The following is a 16,053-nucleotide window of genomic DNA, read 5'->3' as shown; positions in this document are numbered from 1 at the left end:
AGGAGCAAGACAAGGCTCTGTTATTAACCAGGGTGATGACAACTTTGGATATGACAAAATTCCTGGCAGTTGACCTGAGGTGAAGCTTATACAGCTTATGTTGCATGTTTCTGTTAGGGAATGGTAAATAGTGAAAATTCTGGGGAATACACCTGCCTGCAGCCAGCACTGTGCCCAGGGCTGTGCTCACAGCAGGAGTGCTACATGGAAAGGCCAGATGGGTTTGCACACCTCTAACAGCAGCATTCCCCCATTCCCCCATTCCCCCATTCCCCCATTCCCCCTCTCTCTCAGCCAGCAGAGCATGAGATTTTCACTGCTGGGGTTGTGCTTTGCACTGAATGGGAGCCAGAAGTGCCCTGGGCTGAGGCTTGTTTGCAGCAGGGTGAGCTGAAGGTGTTAGAAACTTCTCCAAGTGCAGAAATCTCCACTGGACCTGAACAGAGAGATCTGGGAGAGGAGCTGCCTCTCATCCAGGTGTTTTCTGCCAGTTCAGCTCCTTTGGAAGGCTGGTGGGCACTGATATTACAATAGTGGCTGTTGGAAAATGCTCACAGAAATTCCAGTGGCTCATGATCTATTGCTCTGGTATTTTTTCCTAGCATTTAGGGTGGTTGTTATGCAAGGGGAGATAGATGTGTATGAGCTTTAATACCTTTAATAGCAAAGGGAGAAAGAGGTAACTATGAGTAATGATGTATTTATTTCAAAGGAGAAAGTGAACAAATAATTTATTCAAATAATTACTTTCTCTGAAAGGTGATTTCTGATTTCTAGTCAGCCCTAGGATTTATCTTATGGAATACAATGAGAATTGAGCAGTCCTCTGGTAAAATGGTGCTTCACAATAAGTTCATGCTTCAGATACTTGATACAAAAGCTTTTAGTTGGTATTTTTGAAATGTGTCTTTTTTGAAACAGATTTCCAAACCACTGCAAGCAGCTAACATTAATTAACATTATCTTCATGTTGTCAGATTGTGTTGTTACAAGCTTACCTCACACTCATGCACACATGCACACAAACACATGAAAATAGAATCCTGCTTTTTTTTTTTTGGCCTTTTGTGTCAAAGAGCATTTTAGGTGCAAGATTTCAATTGTCCTTTAATGCTTAATGGGTGTAACCTTAATTTCAGTAAGTGATTAAAAGCAAAATTGATTCAAAAATTAGAAATACTAGGAGTCACAGACAAATAAATCTTCCAGTTCATTCTTGTCTGACTTGATTTAGCTGTTGAGGTGTAGAGTGAGAATGTTTCCACCCAAACTGGCTGTGTTCCAATGCACAGAAATAAATTACTGCCAGAGTCTGAGTTGTGTGTCCTATTTTAGATGTTCAGATACTCTTCAAATTGTCCTAGCCAATAATATTAATTATGGCTTTAAAATGCTGGTTTCTTTTGAATGGCTGTAAGAGGCCTTTAAATGACAGGTTCAGATGGATTGTAAATGTCTTATTATGGTTAAATGAAACCTCACTTTCATCTGTTCAATAAAAGGAATAAAGCTAGCCAGAGAAGAATAAGAAAAAAAGAGATACTTTTGTCTACAATAATGTAGAAGAAAATGTCAGAATTGTGTGTCACTGTTGTCAGCCATTCAACAGATGTGTGGTCTTGGCTTACTAAATTTACCTTATTTTTGAATTCTTTATTTTTTTATTCTGCTTTTATGTGTAAGCATCAGTGATTTAAGTGCAATAGATGTAAACTTATTAAATAATTTCATAAAAATCTAACATATGGTCCATTGAAGGATATCCCACATCCTATCCAAAATTGTTTAGTTGAAATAACAAATTCTCATAGATCTGTTTGTATTTCCTGCTTTTACTGAAACTTAGAAACTTAGAAACACAAAAGACTCTTGAAAGCAGGTCCTGATGTCCTTTATTTTACATTCTACATTGTGTTCATTCTCAACTCCTGTAAAGGGCCTAAAAAAACCCTTTCCTTTTTAACTGTTTTCTCAGAGACCTTTTAACCTCCCTGTTTCTGAGGGTGTAAATGAAAGGGTTTAGCATGGGAATAACAATAGTGTAGAAGACTGAGATGGTGTTGGTTTTGTTGGGTGAAGCTGCAGCTCCAGGCCGAGCGTACATGAAGAACACCGTCCCAAAGAACAGGCAGATTGTTATCATGTGAGAAGAGCAGGTGGAGAAGGCCTTGTGCCTGCTTTCAGCTGAAGGCATTTGGATTATTGTGATGATTATATAACCGTAGGAGATAAAAACCACCAAGGCAGTGCCCACAATGATTGACCCACACACGGCCAGCATGACCAGCTCGTTGACGAGAGTGTCGGAACAGGAGGCGTGGATCACCGCCGCCACCTCACAGAAGAAGTGGTTGATTTCTGTGTGCCCACAAAAGGACAGACTGAAGGTGAAGCTTGTCTGGATGGTGCAGTTGATGCAGCCTGACAGATAAGAGCCCATGACCATGAGAACACAAAGCCTTCTGCTCATGATGACCTGGTAGAGCAGGGGGTTGCAGATGGCCGTGAAGCGATCGTAAGCCATCACGGCCAGGAAGAACGCTTCTGTCGTGCCAAAGAGAGAGAAGAAGAACATCTGAGAGGCACAGCCACTGTAGGAAATGCTTCTTCTGCCCAGTAAGAATGCCAGTGTTGCCCTGGGAGTGATGACAGAGGAATAGCAGATGTCCAAGGTGGACAGGTTCTCCAGGAAGAAGTACATTGGAGTGTGCAGGCTGGAGTCCATCCTGATGATGAGAATCATGCAGATGTTTCCCACCACAGTGACAATGTACATGGTGGAGAAGAGAGCAGAGAGGAGGATCTGTGATCCTGGCTGGGATTTGAACCCAGACAAAGTGAACTCACTTATCCTGGTGTGGTTTTCCATCTTTGCTTTCAGATGATGTTCCAAAAGGAAATCAGTAGATTGCAGATGGGTTGTCCAGAGAAGCAATTGTAGAAGAATAAGACAAACAATGAGATGTATGAAGCATAAGAAATACTAAATGTAGAGACACAAATGGGAAAAAGTATAAAATTCATTGATATATCTGCAAATTTTTGTCAACTATTACAGGGTAATTTGTAAACTAATAATCCTGTAATATTGTCAGTATAAAGAAACATTCTGCATGCAGCTTATCCGACCTATTTTAATTTAATAAACTTTTCCACCAACTAGAAACAGACATTTCATTCTACATCTAAATCTATTTCAGATTTAATTGGGCAGAAAAAAATCTCATACTAAGATTGCACCTAACCCAGAAAAGACTGCACTCCTCTAAACAAAAGAACAAGGGAATATGCTTCTTCAGATGATGCAAAACAATTGAAAATATATATAAGCCAAGAAATGCATTAGAATAATGTGGATAATTGTTTTAAAAAAAACCCCAAGTCTATTATTTTTGAAAACCCACAATTTTTCATATCAGAAACTTTTTTCTTTTATAAAAGCACTTGAAAAAAAAATCCCTTCAAACACTGAGATTTCTGCAATAAGTTTACTCTACTCAAATATTAGTTCACATAGTATGTTAAAAATTGACTAATTGACAGAATTTTTCAAGTAATTCCTTTTCAATTCTATTTAGTAATTTTGTTTTTGTAAGCTAGTTGTCCTCTCACCTAGGCTTGAATACATTATGTGAATTGAGGCATACATTAAAACTCATGGTTTGGATGCCTTTAAATTCAGTGGACAGAGATAAACACTCCAGATTTTGAATATTTACTGTAAAAGTTATGAATCATGTTTTAAGATTTTCTGGTTTTCTCAATTGATCTAAAGGGAACTCCAGCTATTCTGTCTGTGAAAAGATGTAAAAAGCTGAGTGACAGACAGTCCCCATCCAGTTATTTTATTGGTTTGTTTGTTTTGTTTTTTGGTTTTTATATCCAGGTATTTTGTTTGATTTGCTGTCATTTCCATTAGATAATTTTTCTTAACCAACATGTACCTAATCTTTTCAAAGCATTGAAATAATTTTTAACACATTTCTCCAGCTATCCCTCCCTGGTCCTTGAAATGTAGCCTCAGCTTTAGGTACCCTCAGAAGTTCTATTTAGTCCTTTGCTCTTATTTATCCACGAGTCTTAGGAAAGGGAAATAAATGTGGAGAAAGAATTTCTCTTTGCTCACCAAATATTTTGGATAGTTTGGGGATTTTTGTGTGCAGAGAGCTCAGGTTTAGGCAGTCAAGGTCAAGTATCCAGTGTAAGCATTTTCAAGCCTTTTGTCTACAGCTTTCACAATTCCTTTTGTGATTCTTTTAGTCTCACCCTACCTGTTCAAAACAGGGGGAAAACAGTCCCTTAGAAGTTGCTGTTTTTGTTAGAAATGGAATAAAGCTAATCAACAAAGAATAAGAAAAAAAAAGAGATACTTTTTCCCACAGTAATGTAAATTAATGTAAATCAAAATCCTGTGTCATTATGGTCAGTCATTTAACAGATGTGGGGTCTTGGCTTACATAATTGACCTTATTTTTAATTTTATTTTTTTTCATTCTGGATTTATGTGTAGACATCAATGATTTAAGTGTAATAGATGTAAACTTACTAAATAATTTCATAATAATCAAACATATTGTCCATTGAAGGATATCCTACATCCTACCCAAAATTGTTCAGTTGAAATAACAATTACTATTGCTCTAAGTACGTGATTTTTAAAAGAGGCTAACAAAAACCTCAGCTAAGAATGAAGATGCTGGAGATACTTTTTTAGCCAGTGAGAGGGGAAGGTTTTTTTTATTCACCTGAGAAGTCTCTTGGTTGGTCAAACAGAAAGTCTAGAATGCAGACACTTTAAATTCCTGTTAATGTCCTTAATTTCCACAAGAACTAACTGTATATATATATATATAGCCTACATGCTATATAATTAAAAAAAAATAAGAGACAATTTTTTACAATTACAACAATTTTTAGTCCAGTTCTGTCACTAAATTTAACAAAGCAAAGCTCAGATTTCACACTCCACAATATACATACCTTGTAACACGGTCATTAAAGGCAGGTTTGGTTTTTGGAATTCAGGTTTCTTGAACACAATGGCAAAAAATACTAAACATTTTTTCTACTCAGCTGATTTCTCAGTAGTCTCTTGTAATCAATGCACCACTGGCTTTTCATCTGACTGGTTCTATGGGCATTTTCCTTAGTATGCTGCTTGTATATTCTTTAATAGATGTACATAAAAACACCAGGGATTCAATTTCTAGATCCTGGACCTTCACAGCAGATATCTGAACCTCAAATGAGATATTTTTCCCTTGTGCCATTTTCCTTTGCCTGCAAAAGAAATAAAACACAAGGAGTAAAAGGAATAAATAAGACATAAGCCACAAACAATGAAGTGTAAAGCTGTTTCTGTGTGTCTTCTACCCCTGCTTTTCACTGTTCCTTATGCAGAACCCTTCCTGCCCCTGGCAGATTTCTTTCTGCTGAGGAAAACACTGTGGACCTAATCAAGACCTCATTAGCCATTACAATCTGCTTCCTTTTAGATTATCAAAAATAGAACAGACTCTGCCTTCTCCCCAAGCAATAATGCTTCTCTTTTCTAGACAAAACCAAGTTTTCACTAAATGTGTTCTCTTCTCTGGCAGAAATCTGAAATTTTGGAGTGTGATTCAAGGAGGGTCCAACCTCAAAGGGACACTGCTCTGGAGTGCAGCAAACACTCCAGGCAGGGAAAAAAACATCTCCCAACTCCTGTTTGGGTATCTCAGACGCTTGAGGACAAGGCTGTTTTTCAAAAAGCAAACTTGCATTCCTCTCAGCACAGGAGTGTCACATTTAATTACAGTAGACTATATTAAATTTTCTTTGTTTTGGCAGGTGGTTTTAAATAAGTCTACATGAAATAGATTTTTCTGTTCTTGATACAATGGTTTCCCAAATTTTGTGACTGACAATAGATCAGTATCTTCTAAACCCAGACTATCTTACATTTACATACATTCTTATCAGCTCCCAGAGGTGAAGAGTGAGATTAAGAGAGAAGGAAAGTTTCTCAAAAGCTAAGATTGGACTTAGTCTTACCTGCTTAGCTCCTGGGTAGTGATTTATTTGCAGTACTTTAAAGGCACCCAAACTTGAATTTGCTAAAGTGTTTATTAGGAAAACTTCCAAAAATAACTTAGATGCAAGAGAGGACTTGCATTCTCAAAATGTTTGGGTTTGTGTAATACTTTTCCATGTTCTCTCCTTAAGATCCCTGTTAAATTTATTTGTTTCATATTTTCTAACAAAATTATTCTTAGTGTACATAAACCCCATAATAATTAAATGATAATCCTCTTCACAGTGTATTTGAAGGATTTTTCTGACATTCTTTTTAAAAAATCACTTCAGATCAGTGCTTTACAACCAGTCAACGTGTGTAGCCAAATCACTGAATTAAAAATAAACCTTGCAAAATTTCAATTAAAAACTCACTAAGGAGTGCTGCACTTTATATATGAAAAACTGAAATAAGAGAAGAAATAGATTAGGTGATTATTGGTGTATCAGTATTTTAATATATTGCTAGAATTCATATCTAGCTGTATCTGTGGCTCTTGATTTTAAATGCAAATCTAAAGAACAACAGGAGTTTTTTGCTGTTGTTCCTTTACAATGGTTCATAGTGTAATGTATATTCATGTTGTGTCAATTATCTATTTTCTCCTGGCAGATTCTCTGCTGATACCTGAATCACAGCCAGCATCCTGAATTTCTGGGGAATTCCCCACTATGGTTAACTTCAAGCTGTTCCTCTCTCCTTAGCACTGTGTTCAAGTCCTAAAAAAAGGACAATTGGCAATACATGGTACAGTATGTACAGACAAGTTTCCTCCAGGTTTCTTCCCTGGAAAGCTGAATGTTTCATCTGCAAAACTGAGATGTCAGTATGTTAGTACAGAGCACAGAATACCAACACCATGAGTCATTAACTCAAACCCAGGTTTAATATGGTCACATGGAGATGCACTCTGCTGACAGATTTATTTATTTGTTTGTTTATTACAGAATATGAAAAGTTCTGAAGCACTGACATACTTTGAACACAGAGCAGTTTTGATTTCTCATTGATAATCAGATTTTCTCAGATGATCCATGTTTAGCTCAGATTCCCCAGCTGTGTTTCCAGACTCCTGCATGAGAGTAATGATGAAATACTGCTGGATCCAAGGCTCATGCAGCCTGAAGGAAATACTGAAGTGATTTATCCTTTCAGGCATGTCTGAATTTCTTCATGGAAGACATTATTTGGTGTGCAGTGAGGTTATTTAGGGTACCTTGGTCCTGTTGTGAAGCTGAGACAGAGTGACAATGCAGCTGCACCACGTGAATATCACAAGCTACTCACATTAATGCCATATAAGAAAAATTTTCTTCTTCAGAGGATGGTTCCTTTTATCCTGCACCAGGTATCTAAGAATGTTACAATTACCCATTCTTTTCTTCTGCCTATTTTTTTCAAGGGATAATAACAAAATCTTGGACTAAATAAATCACACATAGATAGCTGATTTTCACACACATCTTACAAGGTTTTCTGGATTCTATTCCATCTAGAGCAAACAAATCTGGGGTTAATTTTCTAGCATTTCCAAACATCTGTAAAAACAGAGCAGTCATTGAGCTGGAGACTTTTAAGAGAGGGTGACAGCATAGATTCTCAGAGGAAAAACAAAAAAAAACTAAACCCACACATTTCAAGTCAAAACCATAGTATATATGTAGATCTAAGAGATATATCAAGGTCTAGTTCAGTAAATATGAGTAAATAGGAGATTTTGGCATTGATTAAGGTCTGGACCTCCTGACTTAAGCTTATCAGCACTGCCAGTTGATCTTCATGAGCAAAGCCCCTTCTCTGGGACTCTTCAGTTGATTTCTTTGGTGTGTCATCTGCAAATAAAAGTCTTTCTCATGGCAAGCCTGACTTCTTTGTTCCTAAGACAATAAATGAGGGGATTCAGAAGTGGCACAACCACCGTGTAGAGGACTGACACCAGCTTGTTGGCACTGTAGGTGTAGCTGAGCTTAGGGTGGGCATAAGTGAAGAGAGTGCTGGAGTAGAACAAAATCACCACGGCCAGGTGGGAGCTGCAGGTGGAAAAGGCCTTTTGCCTCCCCTGAGAGGAAGGAATCTTCAACACAGTGACCAGGATGCAAATGTAGGAGGCCACCACAGTGCACAGGGGCACCAGGATAACCAGCAGAGCCAAGATGAAATCCGCCAGCTCAGCTGCAGAGGAATCACTGCAGGAGATATTCAGCAGGGGGGAAATATCGCAGAAATAATGATTGATTTTGTCCACATCACAGAAGGAGAGCTGGCCTATAAAGCTCAGCTTGATGGAAGAAGTGGTGAAACCACACATCCAGCAGGCAGCTACCAGCTGAGCACAGAGCTTGTGCCTCATGATCAGGGGGTACCTGAGAGGTTTGCAAATGGCCAGGAAACGATCACAGGCCATCACAGCCAACAGAACATACTCAGTGCAGACCAAAGCCACAAAGAAATGCAGCTGTGCCAGGCACCCCTGGAACGAGATGTGTTTGTCATGGGACAGGACATCCATGATCATCTTTGGCTCAATGACAGAAACATACCAGATCTCTAAGAAAGACAGGTTCCCTAGGAATAAATACATGGGTTTCTGCAGGCTGGGGTTTTTTAGGATGATGAGAATGATAAGGAGGTTTTCCAGCACAGTTAATAAATAAACCAGTAGTAAAGCAGAGAAGAGAAGCAGCTGCAGTTCACTAGTGGTGGGAAAACCCAGGAGAATGAAATACATGATTTGGGTTTCATTCCTCCCACCCATTCTGGAGAAGAAAGATGAATTTTATCCACCTGCAATAAATTAATACAATGACACCTAACTACACAGGTTTAAATTCATAGCCATAGGTTACACCACCACTTACAGACACTGTAAAAACTCAGACATTTTGTTGCTGAGTTTTTAGTAATTAACTTTGTGAAATTTATCTGCTCAAATCTGAATTATTCATTTTACAAAGTAATTTGCATATGCATTTACATTTCATAGAGATAAATATACATTACATTACAATTCACAAATATACATTACAAATCTTGTCTCATCTGAGGCAAATGATGAATGATGCTAATATATTATCCATCCAGTACAAATAAATGACAGCTTATAGACAGACATTCACATTTCCAATGCTTTAGTTTCTACATCTAAACATTTCTAATGTTACATCAGATATATATTCCATGAGCTGTAAGGGAAATGTGAAGCAGCACTAGGATATATTCATTTTGATAATAAAATGCCCCTCCAAACACATCTGAAGGAGCCCACTAGAGGTTTATATATCTGGCACTGAGCACACTTACATCTACAAAAAGTCTATTGAAATTATACCCAGAGCATCCCAGCATAAGTGCAAGCAAATTATAATTCTGAATCTGGTTTGTTTGCAACTAACTCACATTAATCCTTCAAAAAAAAGAATGTCTCAGCCTGTGCTATTAAAATAAAAACTGTTCTCAACCTTCTGTAGAGGGAATCCACTGCCTCAGTTGATCCTGGAGAATATGAACAGTAGGGTACAGATTAAGTGCAGACTGACATGTCTGTTGTGTGATTTATACCAGCACAGATAAATCAACACTTTATTTCCCTTTGGTGTCTCATGAGACCTGATTCAGAAATTATAGCTAGCCTCCCAATGGAAGCAATCACAGAAAGTGGAGTGGTGTTATTGTTTCTTCTGTGATTCCATGTAAAGTAGAAGAAACTCTGAAGATTTTTTTCTGAGACATTGAACAATGAAAAAATACCAGCTGGTGTCTACTGATTTTTATAGAGCAGAGGAAAAATGAAAACATACCCTGAGGCAGAGGATATGGCAGAGTGTTTTACCAAAAGGTAATCTAGAAAAATATTTTAGTGCCCTAATCTAAATCTGTAGCCTTAACTGATAATCACTTTGGAGTGATTGGGGTTACCTACATAATCTCCAGACACACAAATACACATTTCTGAATTGTGGAGTACAGTGCAAATATGTTGAGAGCAAAAGGGGGATCAGAGACAACATTGACCTGATGAAATCAGCTGCCTCCCAAGCAGGGCTGAGGTGCTGCTGCAGGATTCTGCAGCATAAAAAGCACAAAACCTGGTCTGGTTCCCTCCACTCTGCCAGCTGGGAGCAGTCCCTGGAGCCAGCTACTGTAAAATCACCTTCCAGTGGTCTCATGTCAATCAGATATCTTACTCAAACCAGAACCATGATTAAAATTACATACAGTGAGAATAATGGGAGTTGAGCATCTAGGAGAGCTGGAATTGCAGAAGCTATTTGGCTGTTGGAGCATACAGATTGATTTCTTTTGCAAATCTGTAAGAATCTAGTGACATTTGACATACTTTGTGTATGCTGGTTGAATTTTAACTACTGGCCAAAGCCATATGTGCATACTCAGGATTGTCAGGGCATCACATGAAGAAGACAACTTTAAAATCATATAAATTAAAATAATGTAAGTGCATGGAGAAGGAAGAGCAATTTGTCAGAAGCACAAGGTTTAGTTCTTACCTCATTCCTGTTAGGCTGGTGAGGGTCCAACTACCATGGAGCAATTTTGGGATCCATGCAATTCAAGGAAAATGTGGATTAAACTAGAGAGGTGCTTACTAAAGCCTGCTAAGATGTGAAGATATCACTCAGGGTACATGCACCATGAAAAGAAATTGATGTAAGTGGGTTTGTTCAGTGTGGGTTGTTGGAGGCTGTGCTGTGGCCTAACAGGGACAAGCCATAAAAAGGGACAAAGACAATGATTTTTACTACCCAGCAGCTGCTACTTAGGCCATTAGAAGATGTGAGGTCAGAACAGTGTTTAAGCAGAGAGGTACTAAATAAATTTTAGTACCTCTGGCATTTTTAGCTCTCAGCTAGACCAAGCCACAGCTGACATCATAGAGACATGGGGAGAGTTATGCTATAAAAGGGAAGTCAAATTATAAATAAATATATTCACATCTGGAGTAATGCATCCAGTTCTTGGCTCCCCAGTGGAAAAGTCCCATGGATATACTGGAAAGCATCCATTCCCTGGATAGTATGGAACATACAGCTCATATGTTGAAATCTCCTCTGTGGGTACCTACAGCCAGATTCACTTCACCAAACACCAAATTCTGTTGCAGTTTGAGATGCCACAGGCTTTTCCATTTGATCAAAGAATCATGAAAAAACTTGAGTTGGAAGGAGAGATCTTTGCTTCCAGAATATTTTAACTCATTCTGCTGTCACAAACATATGGGGTGGTCAGGTTTTTTCAGGGACTTGTCAGGTCAAACTTTGAAAAGCTTAAAGGACAGAGATTTCATTACCTTTCTGGGGCTGTGTTTTAGTGCTTCATCAGTCTGATTGATTTTGTTTGATTTTTTTTTTTCTTTTCTTGGACTATCTTATCTGAATTTAATTTGTTGGAACTAGTTCCTGTTGCTTTTGTCTTTTCAGGCATGCACAATTGAGAATTGCCTCTATCTCCTCTATAACTCTCAGGTGGTGGCAGACTGCAGCTAAACACCTCCTCAATGTTTTCCACACTTAAAAAATTGCTTCCATCTGTCTCTCTGTCTGCTGTGTGGTCCCATCCTTCTGTCACTTGGTAAATCTCTGCTAGAATGTCCATTTTGTGCTTCTTGTAGTGGGAAGTGCCAAACTGAGCACATGAATGTTGATGTAGTCCTGGGTAGCAAACAGAGTCAAGGACCATTTACCATCACACCTGCTGGTGCAAGATTTTGCATCTCTGTGTTAAATTACCTTAAAGTTCTTCCTGACCCTTTCCTTTGAATGTAATTTTAGAAAAGACCTGCAGTTAGGCAACTGATTCTTCTCTTAGTGCTTATACCTCCTCATGTAATGTTGAAGGGCTACAGGAAAATCACATTTATAAATCAGGAGGCTCATTTACCATTTAAAATGGAAATTAAACTGTGCTGTGCTCTTTTTCCACTTCCCAGCCCCACAGTGACAGGAGAGCTGCTACAGCAGGAGAAGGCAATTATGTTTATTGCCTTTTCAACTCCTTGGGAATGATGTATGATGTGTTCAGCTGCAAAAACCTTTTACATTCACATACATTTAGAGATTTTAGCTGAACATGCAGATTGACCGGGGAGGAGGAATTGTTAAACACTGATGTTGAAAGAGAACCCTAAGAACCATTTCTATCAAAGTAAAAATCTTATTAGACTTCCATGGGATCCAGACACAAGTTGGAAGATTATCTTCCAAGCATTGCATTAGTGATCAGCAACTCTGGAGAGAGCAGCCCTGCTACACAAGACCTTCAGTAAAGTGTCCTTTATTTCCTGGTTCCTCAGGCAGTAAATGAATGGGTTTAGCATTGGGGTGATGATGGTATAAATGATGGAAACCAGCTTGTTGAGATCCCAGGATCTGATGCTCCTGGGCCGGGCGTACATGAAGAGAGCGGCCGAGAAGAAAATGATGACCACAGCCAGGTGAGAAGCACAGGTGGAGAAAGCTTTCCCCCTGTTCTGGGCCTTGGGAACGAGCAGAACAGTGCTGATGATGCAGGTGTAGGAAATGATGATGGCACAGAAGGGGATCAACAAAATCAGCAAGGCTGAGATGAAATCCACAACCTCAGCACGTCGCCGCTGGGAGCACGAGAGGTTGAGCAAGGGGCTGATGTCGCAGTAGAAGTGGTTGATGACCCTGGGCCCACAGAAGGAGAGCTGGGAGATGAAGAACACCTTGAGCAGAGCTGTGAGGAGGCCGAGCAGCCAGGAGCCCGTGGCCAGCTGCCTGCAGGCCCTGGGGCTCATGGTGAGGGGGTAATACAGGGGGGTGCAGATGGCCACGCAGCGGTCCAGGGCCATCACAGCCAGGAGGACACACTCAGTGCACGCCAGGGCAATGAAAAAATACAGCTGGGCCATGCAGCCAAGGAAGGAGATGCTCTTAGTGCTCCCCACCAGGCTGAGCAGCAGCTTGGGAACGGTGACTGAAATGTAGCAGGCCTCTAGGAAAGCGAGGTGGCCCAGGAAAAAGTACATGGGCCTGTGGAGCTGGGGGCTGGTCACAATTAGCAGAATGATAATGAGGTTCTCAGTGATAGTCAGCACATACACAGCAAGGAAAATCACAAAGAGCAGAGCCTGCAGCCCTGGGGGGGCAGGGAACCCCAAGAGGATGAACTCAGCCATGTGGGTCTCATTGTCTGGGACCATGATGACCTTGAAGACCTGGAATGCATCAGGAGGAAAAAAGAAAGAAATAGGAAATATTTTGTAGCATCCTCTTCACACTGGACTTAGAAATTCACAGTTTAATTAGAGATGCCATAGCAGTTTTTTAATTGACATTCCTTACTTTTTTTGGTTGGGTTTTTTTTTTTTTTTGTTTTGTTTTGTTTTTGTTGTTGTTTTTTGTGTCCTACAGCAGGACTGGTGATTTGGATGCTGGCTCCAAGAAAATATTTGGGTTTCATTGATTTCTTCACAGACCTCCTTATCCCTATCTTCACTTAAAACACAGTCAGAGGGGAACAGACAACATTATTAAATGTTTATTTGAGCTGAGTTCTGGGCTTCCCCCCAGACAGAAGCACAGCCTTGCTGAGTGACTGCACTCAGGCACAGCAAACTTGGCTTGAGCTGTTTCTCCCTTGCCCTTGAATATTTGCAGAAGAAAATAAATATTAGTTCTCTCACACAGAGTACTTTAGATAGGTGTGCTAGGGTGAAGGGATATAAGCATTTGGGGTTTTTCTTTTGAAATTGGAAAGGACCTGTACATCTGAAAATTTATCTCATTTTCAATGGATTGAATAAAATAGGGCACTTCTTCCCCAGATAACAGTTTTTGCATAGTCTTAGGCTACAATATTTACAATAGCCATCCATAATTTTTCTTCTACATTAATTGATAGAATTAATCTTTATTTCTCACAAAATACCTAAAGTTTGATGTTTATGCCTCTTCCACTTCTTAGGGAAGATTTTAATCAACGTTTTTTTAATGATTTCTACATATTCCTCTCCAATACTTAACTGACTTTCTAGAATGATGTTCAGTATTTGTTACTCACAAAATACTTTTCATATAAAACATTAACAAAAAATGATCCATTAATGTTATGAAGAAAAAGAAATATGTATTTTTGTGGTATCATTATTTATTTGTCTTTGAGTTTCAAAATATTTATTTCAATTTAGATTTCTCTCTTGCATATGGATAAACTGTGCAGAATCAATCTGATTACAAAACTTCATTACAAGTACAGCACTGCTGCCAAATAATAAAGTGATAGAATACTAAATACAATTTCATTTCTAAGCATGGCTTTCACATCTCCAGCCTTCCATGAGGTTGAAGCTGTGGTAAATACTGACAGGTAAAGCAGGTAACTCATTTTCCAGTGTAGCCAGTAGAGATTCAAGCAGTTTAAGTGATTTAACATAGAATAAAAACCACAATTGAAAAGTGCCTGAATTAAAAGGATATCAAAAAGAAAAGAAAAATTATGGTTCCCCATTCCAATATAGGCTTTAAAAATTGTAGATCCACCTTATGTAGAATATTGACTTGCACTACTTTAATTTTAAAAGGGTGAATAATTGATGTATTTCAGGTACCTGTCCCTAAATAACAGATCATTCACAGGTGGCAGAGAAAGATAAATTCCATGTTTCAAGAATGAAGCTTTCCAGGGTAAAAATAACAATGAATTTTTTTTACATTCTAGTCCACTGAAAGTAGAACACAAATGCCATTTTTTACCACATAAACATGTTCAGCAGTACTGCTATTGCATAGAGAACACAGAGGGAGAGTGAGGGAAAGGTTACATTTAACTTATACTCTCAATAAGGGGTCAAAAGATTTTTAAAAGCACTTAAATGACAATAAGAAATTTCAATATTTCTAGTCTTAATCTGTTGAGTTCAGCTTTGTTTCCTTTCCAAGCAATCCCTCTCTCTTCTCTCTCACACTTTGAGAAAAATTTCCATGTTTCTCTTGAAAACTGCTCACAGAATCAGTCACAGAGTCACAGAATAACAGAATAACAGAATCACAGAATCACACAGAGAATAACAGAATTACACAATCACAGAATCACACAATCACAGAATAACAGAATTACACAATCACAGAATCACAGAAACACACAATCACACAATCACAGAATCACAGAATCACAGAATCCCAGAATCACACACCTCCCACTGTTCCAGCTGCTCCAGCCCTGTCCAGCCTGGCCTGGGACACTGCCAGGGATCCAGGGACTGCTGCTCTGAGCACCCTGTGCCAGCCCTGCCCACCCTCACATATATTGCATTTATTTCCAGTATCTCATCTAAAGTTATTGCTTTTCACTTTTAAGCCTTGTCCTGTCACCCCAGTTCCTGATAAAAACTGGGAATGCCATTTCCAAGACACTCACAACTTATGTTGGAATTCTCAGGGCTCAGGTGAGATCAGATGAGAAGAAACACCTCTAACAAACCCAGGGAAAAAGAAATTAAATGCTCTTTCAGCAAGAGATCAGCATCTCAGCTGCTTCCTCTCTTCCCTTTAGCTTAGACCTTTCCCTTTGCTTCTCTGTTCCTCTCTGAGGGGCTGGAAGCTGCCTGGTTTGTAAAAAGCTGTGAGCAAAACCAGTTCCTGCAGGTTTCTGTGGCTTCAGCTGAGCTAAGATTTCCCAGGATGGCAAAATATCTCTCAGTACATCATCCTTCAAAGCCCAAGAGAACTGGGAACAGAATTAGAGGGAATAAATTTCCCTCCTTTTTTCAAACCTCAGGGAAGGTGTTGCTCTGCTGGTGGTTGGTTGTTTGCCTGTTAATTTTTTTTTATGTGCTAACCAGCTATTGTAGAACTATTCACACTTTTTTTTTGTTGTCTTTCTCCAAAGTCAGTGCTCTCAATGTGACAGGACATCAGACTAGAACTCAGGACATTTGTGTTTTGCTCATGATGAATAGCTGTGACCAATAAAATTCTTCACTTATCTGTGCCTTATTTTCTCCATACATTAAAAAATTA

The 16,053-nt window shown here is 39.0% G+C and overlaps 3 protein-coding genes across 3 annotated transcripts; all 3 read right to left on the bottom strand.

The window, feature by feature from the left end:
* Nucleotides 1-1,939: 1,939 nt before the first annotated feature.
* On the bottom strand, nucleotides 1,940-3,369 carry LOC306812828 (olfactory receptor 9S13-like; the record flags this gene model as incomplete). The annotated part of the gene is made up of 1 exon (XM_079327707.1): nucleotides 1,940-3,369. The coding sequence occupies exon 1, from the start codon at nucleotides 2,867-2,869 to the stop codon at nucleotides 1,940-1,942; it is 930 nt and encodes a 309-aa protein (XP_079183833.1). The 5' UTR covers nucleotides 2,870-3,369.
* A 4,514-nt stretch (nucleotides 3,370-7,883) lies between these two features.
* LOC306812908 (olfactory receptor 6Y1-like) lies at nucleotides 7,884-8,810 on the bottom strand (the record flags this gene model as incomplete). Its single annotated transcript, XM_079327831.1, has 1 exon — nucleotides 7,884-8,810. One exon carries the CDS (start codon nucleotides 8,808-8,810, stop codon nucleotides 7,884-7,886), a length of 927 nt encoding a protein of 308 aa, XP_079183957.1.
* A 3,327-nt stretch (nucleotides 8,811-12,137) lies between these two features.
* Nucleotides 12,138-13,241, bottom strand: LOC306812835 (olfactory receptor 6P1-like). Its single transcript, XM_079327714.1, has one exon. The coding sequence runs from the start codon at nucleotides 13,233-13,235 to the stop codon at nucleotides 12,282-12,284; it is 954 nt and encodes a 317-aa protein (XP_079183840.1). The 5' UTR covers nucleotides 13,236-13,241; the 3' UTR covers nucleotides 12,138-12,281.
* Between the last annotated feature and the right edge of the window lie 2,812 nt (nucleotides 13,242-16,053).

Source organism: Erithacus rubecula (genome assembly GCF_903797595.1).
Source record: "Erithacus rubecula genome assembly, chromosome: 27".
Taxonomy (NCBI): Eukaryota; Metazoa; Chordata; class Aves; order Passeriformes; family Muscicapidae; genus Erithacus; species Erithacus rubecula.
This window is presented reverse-complemented; position numbering and strand designations above follow the sequence as displayed.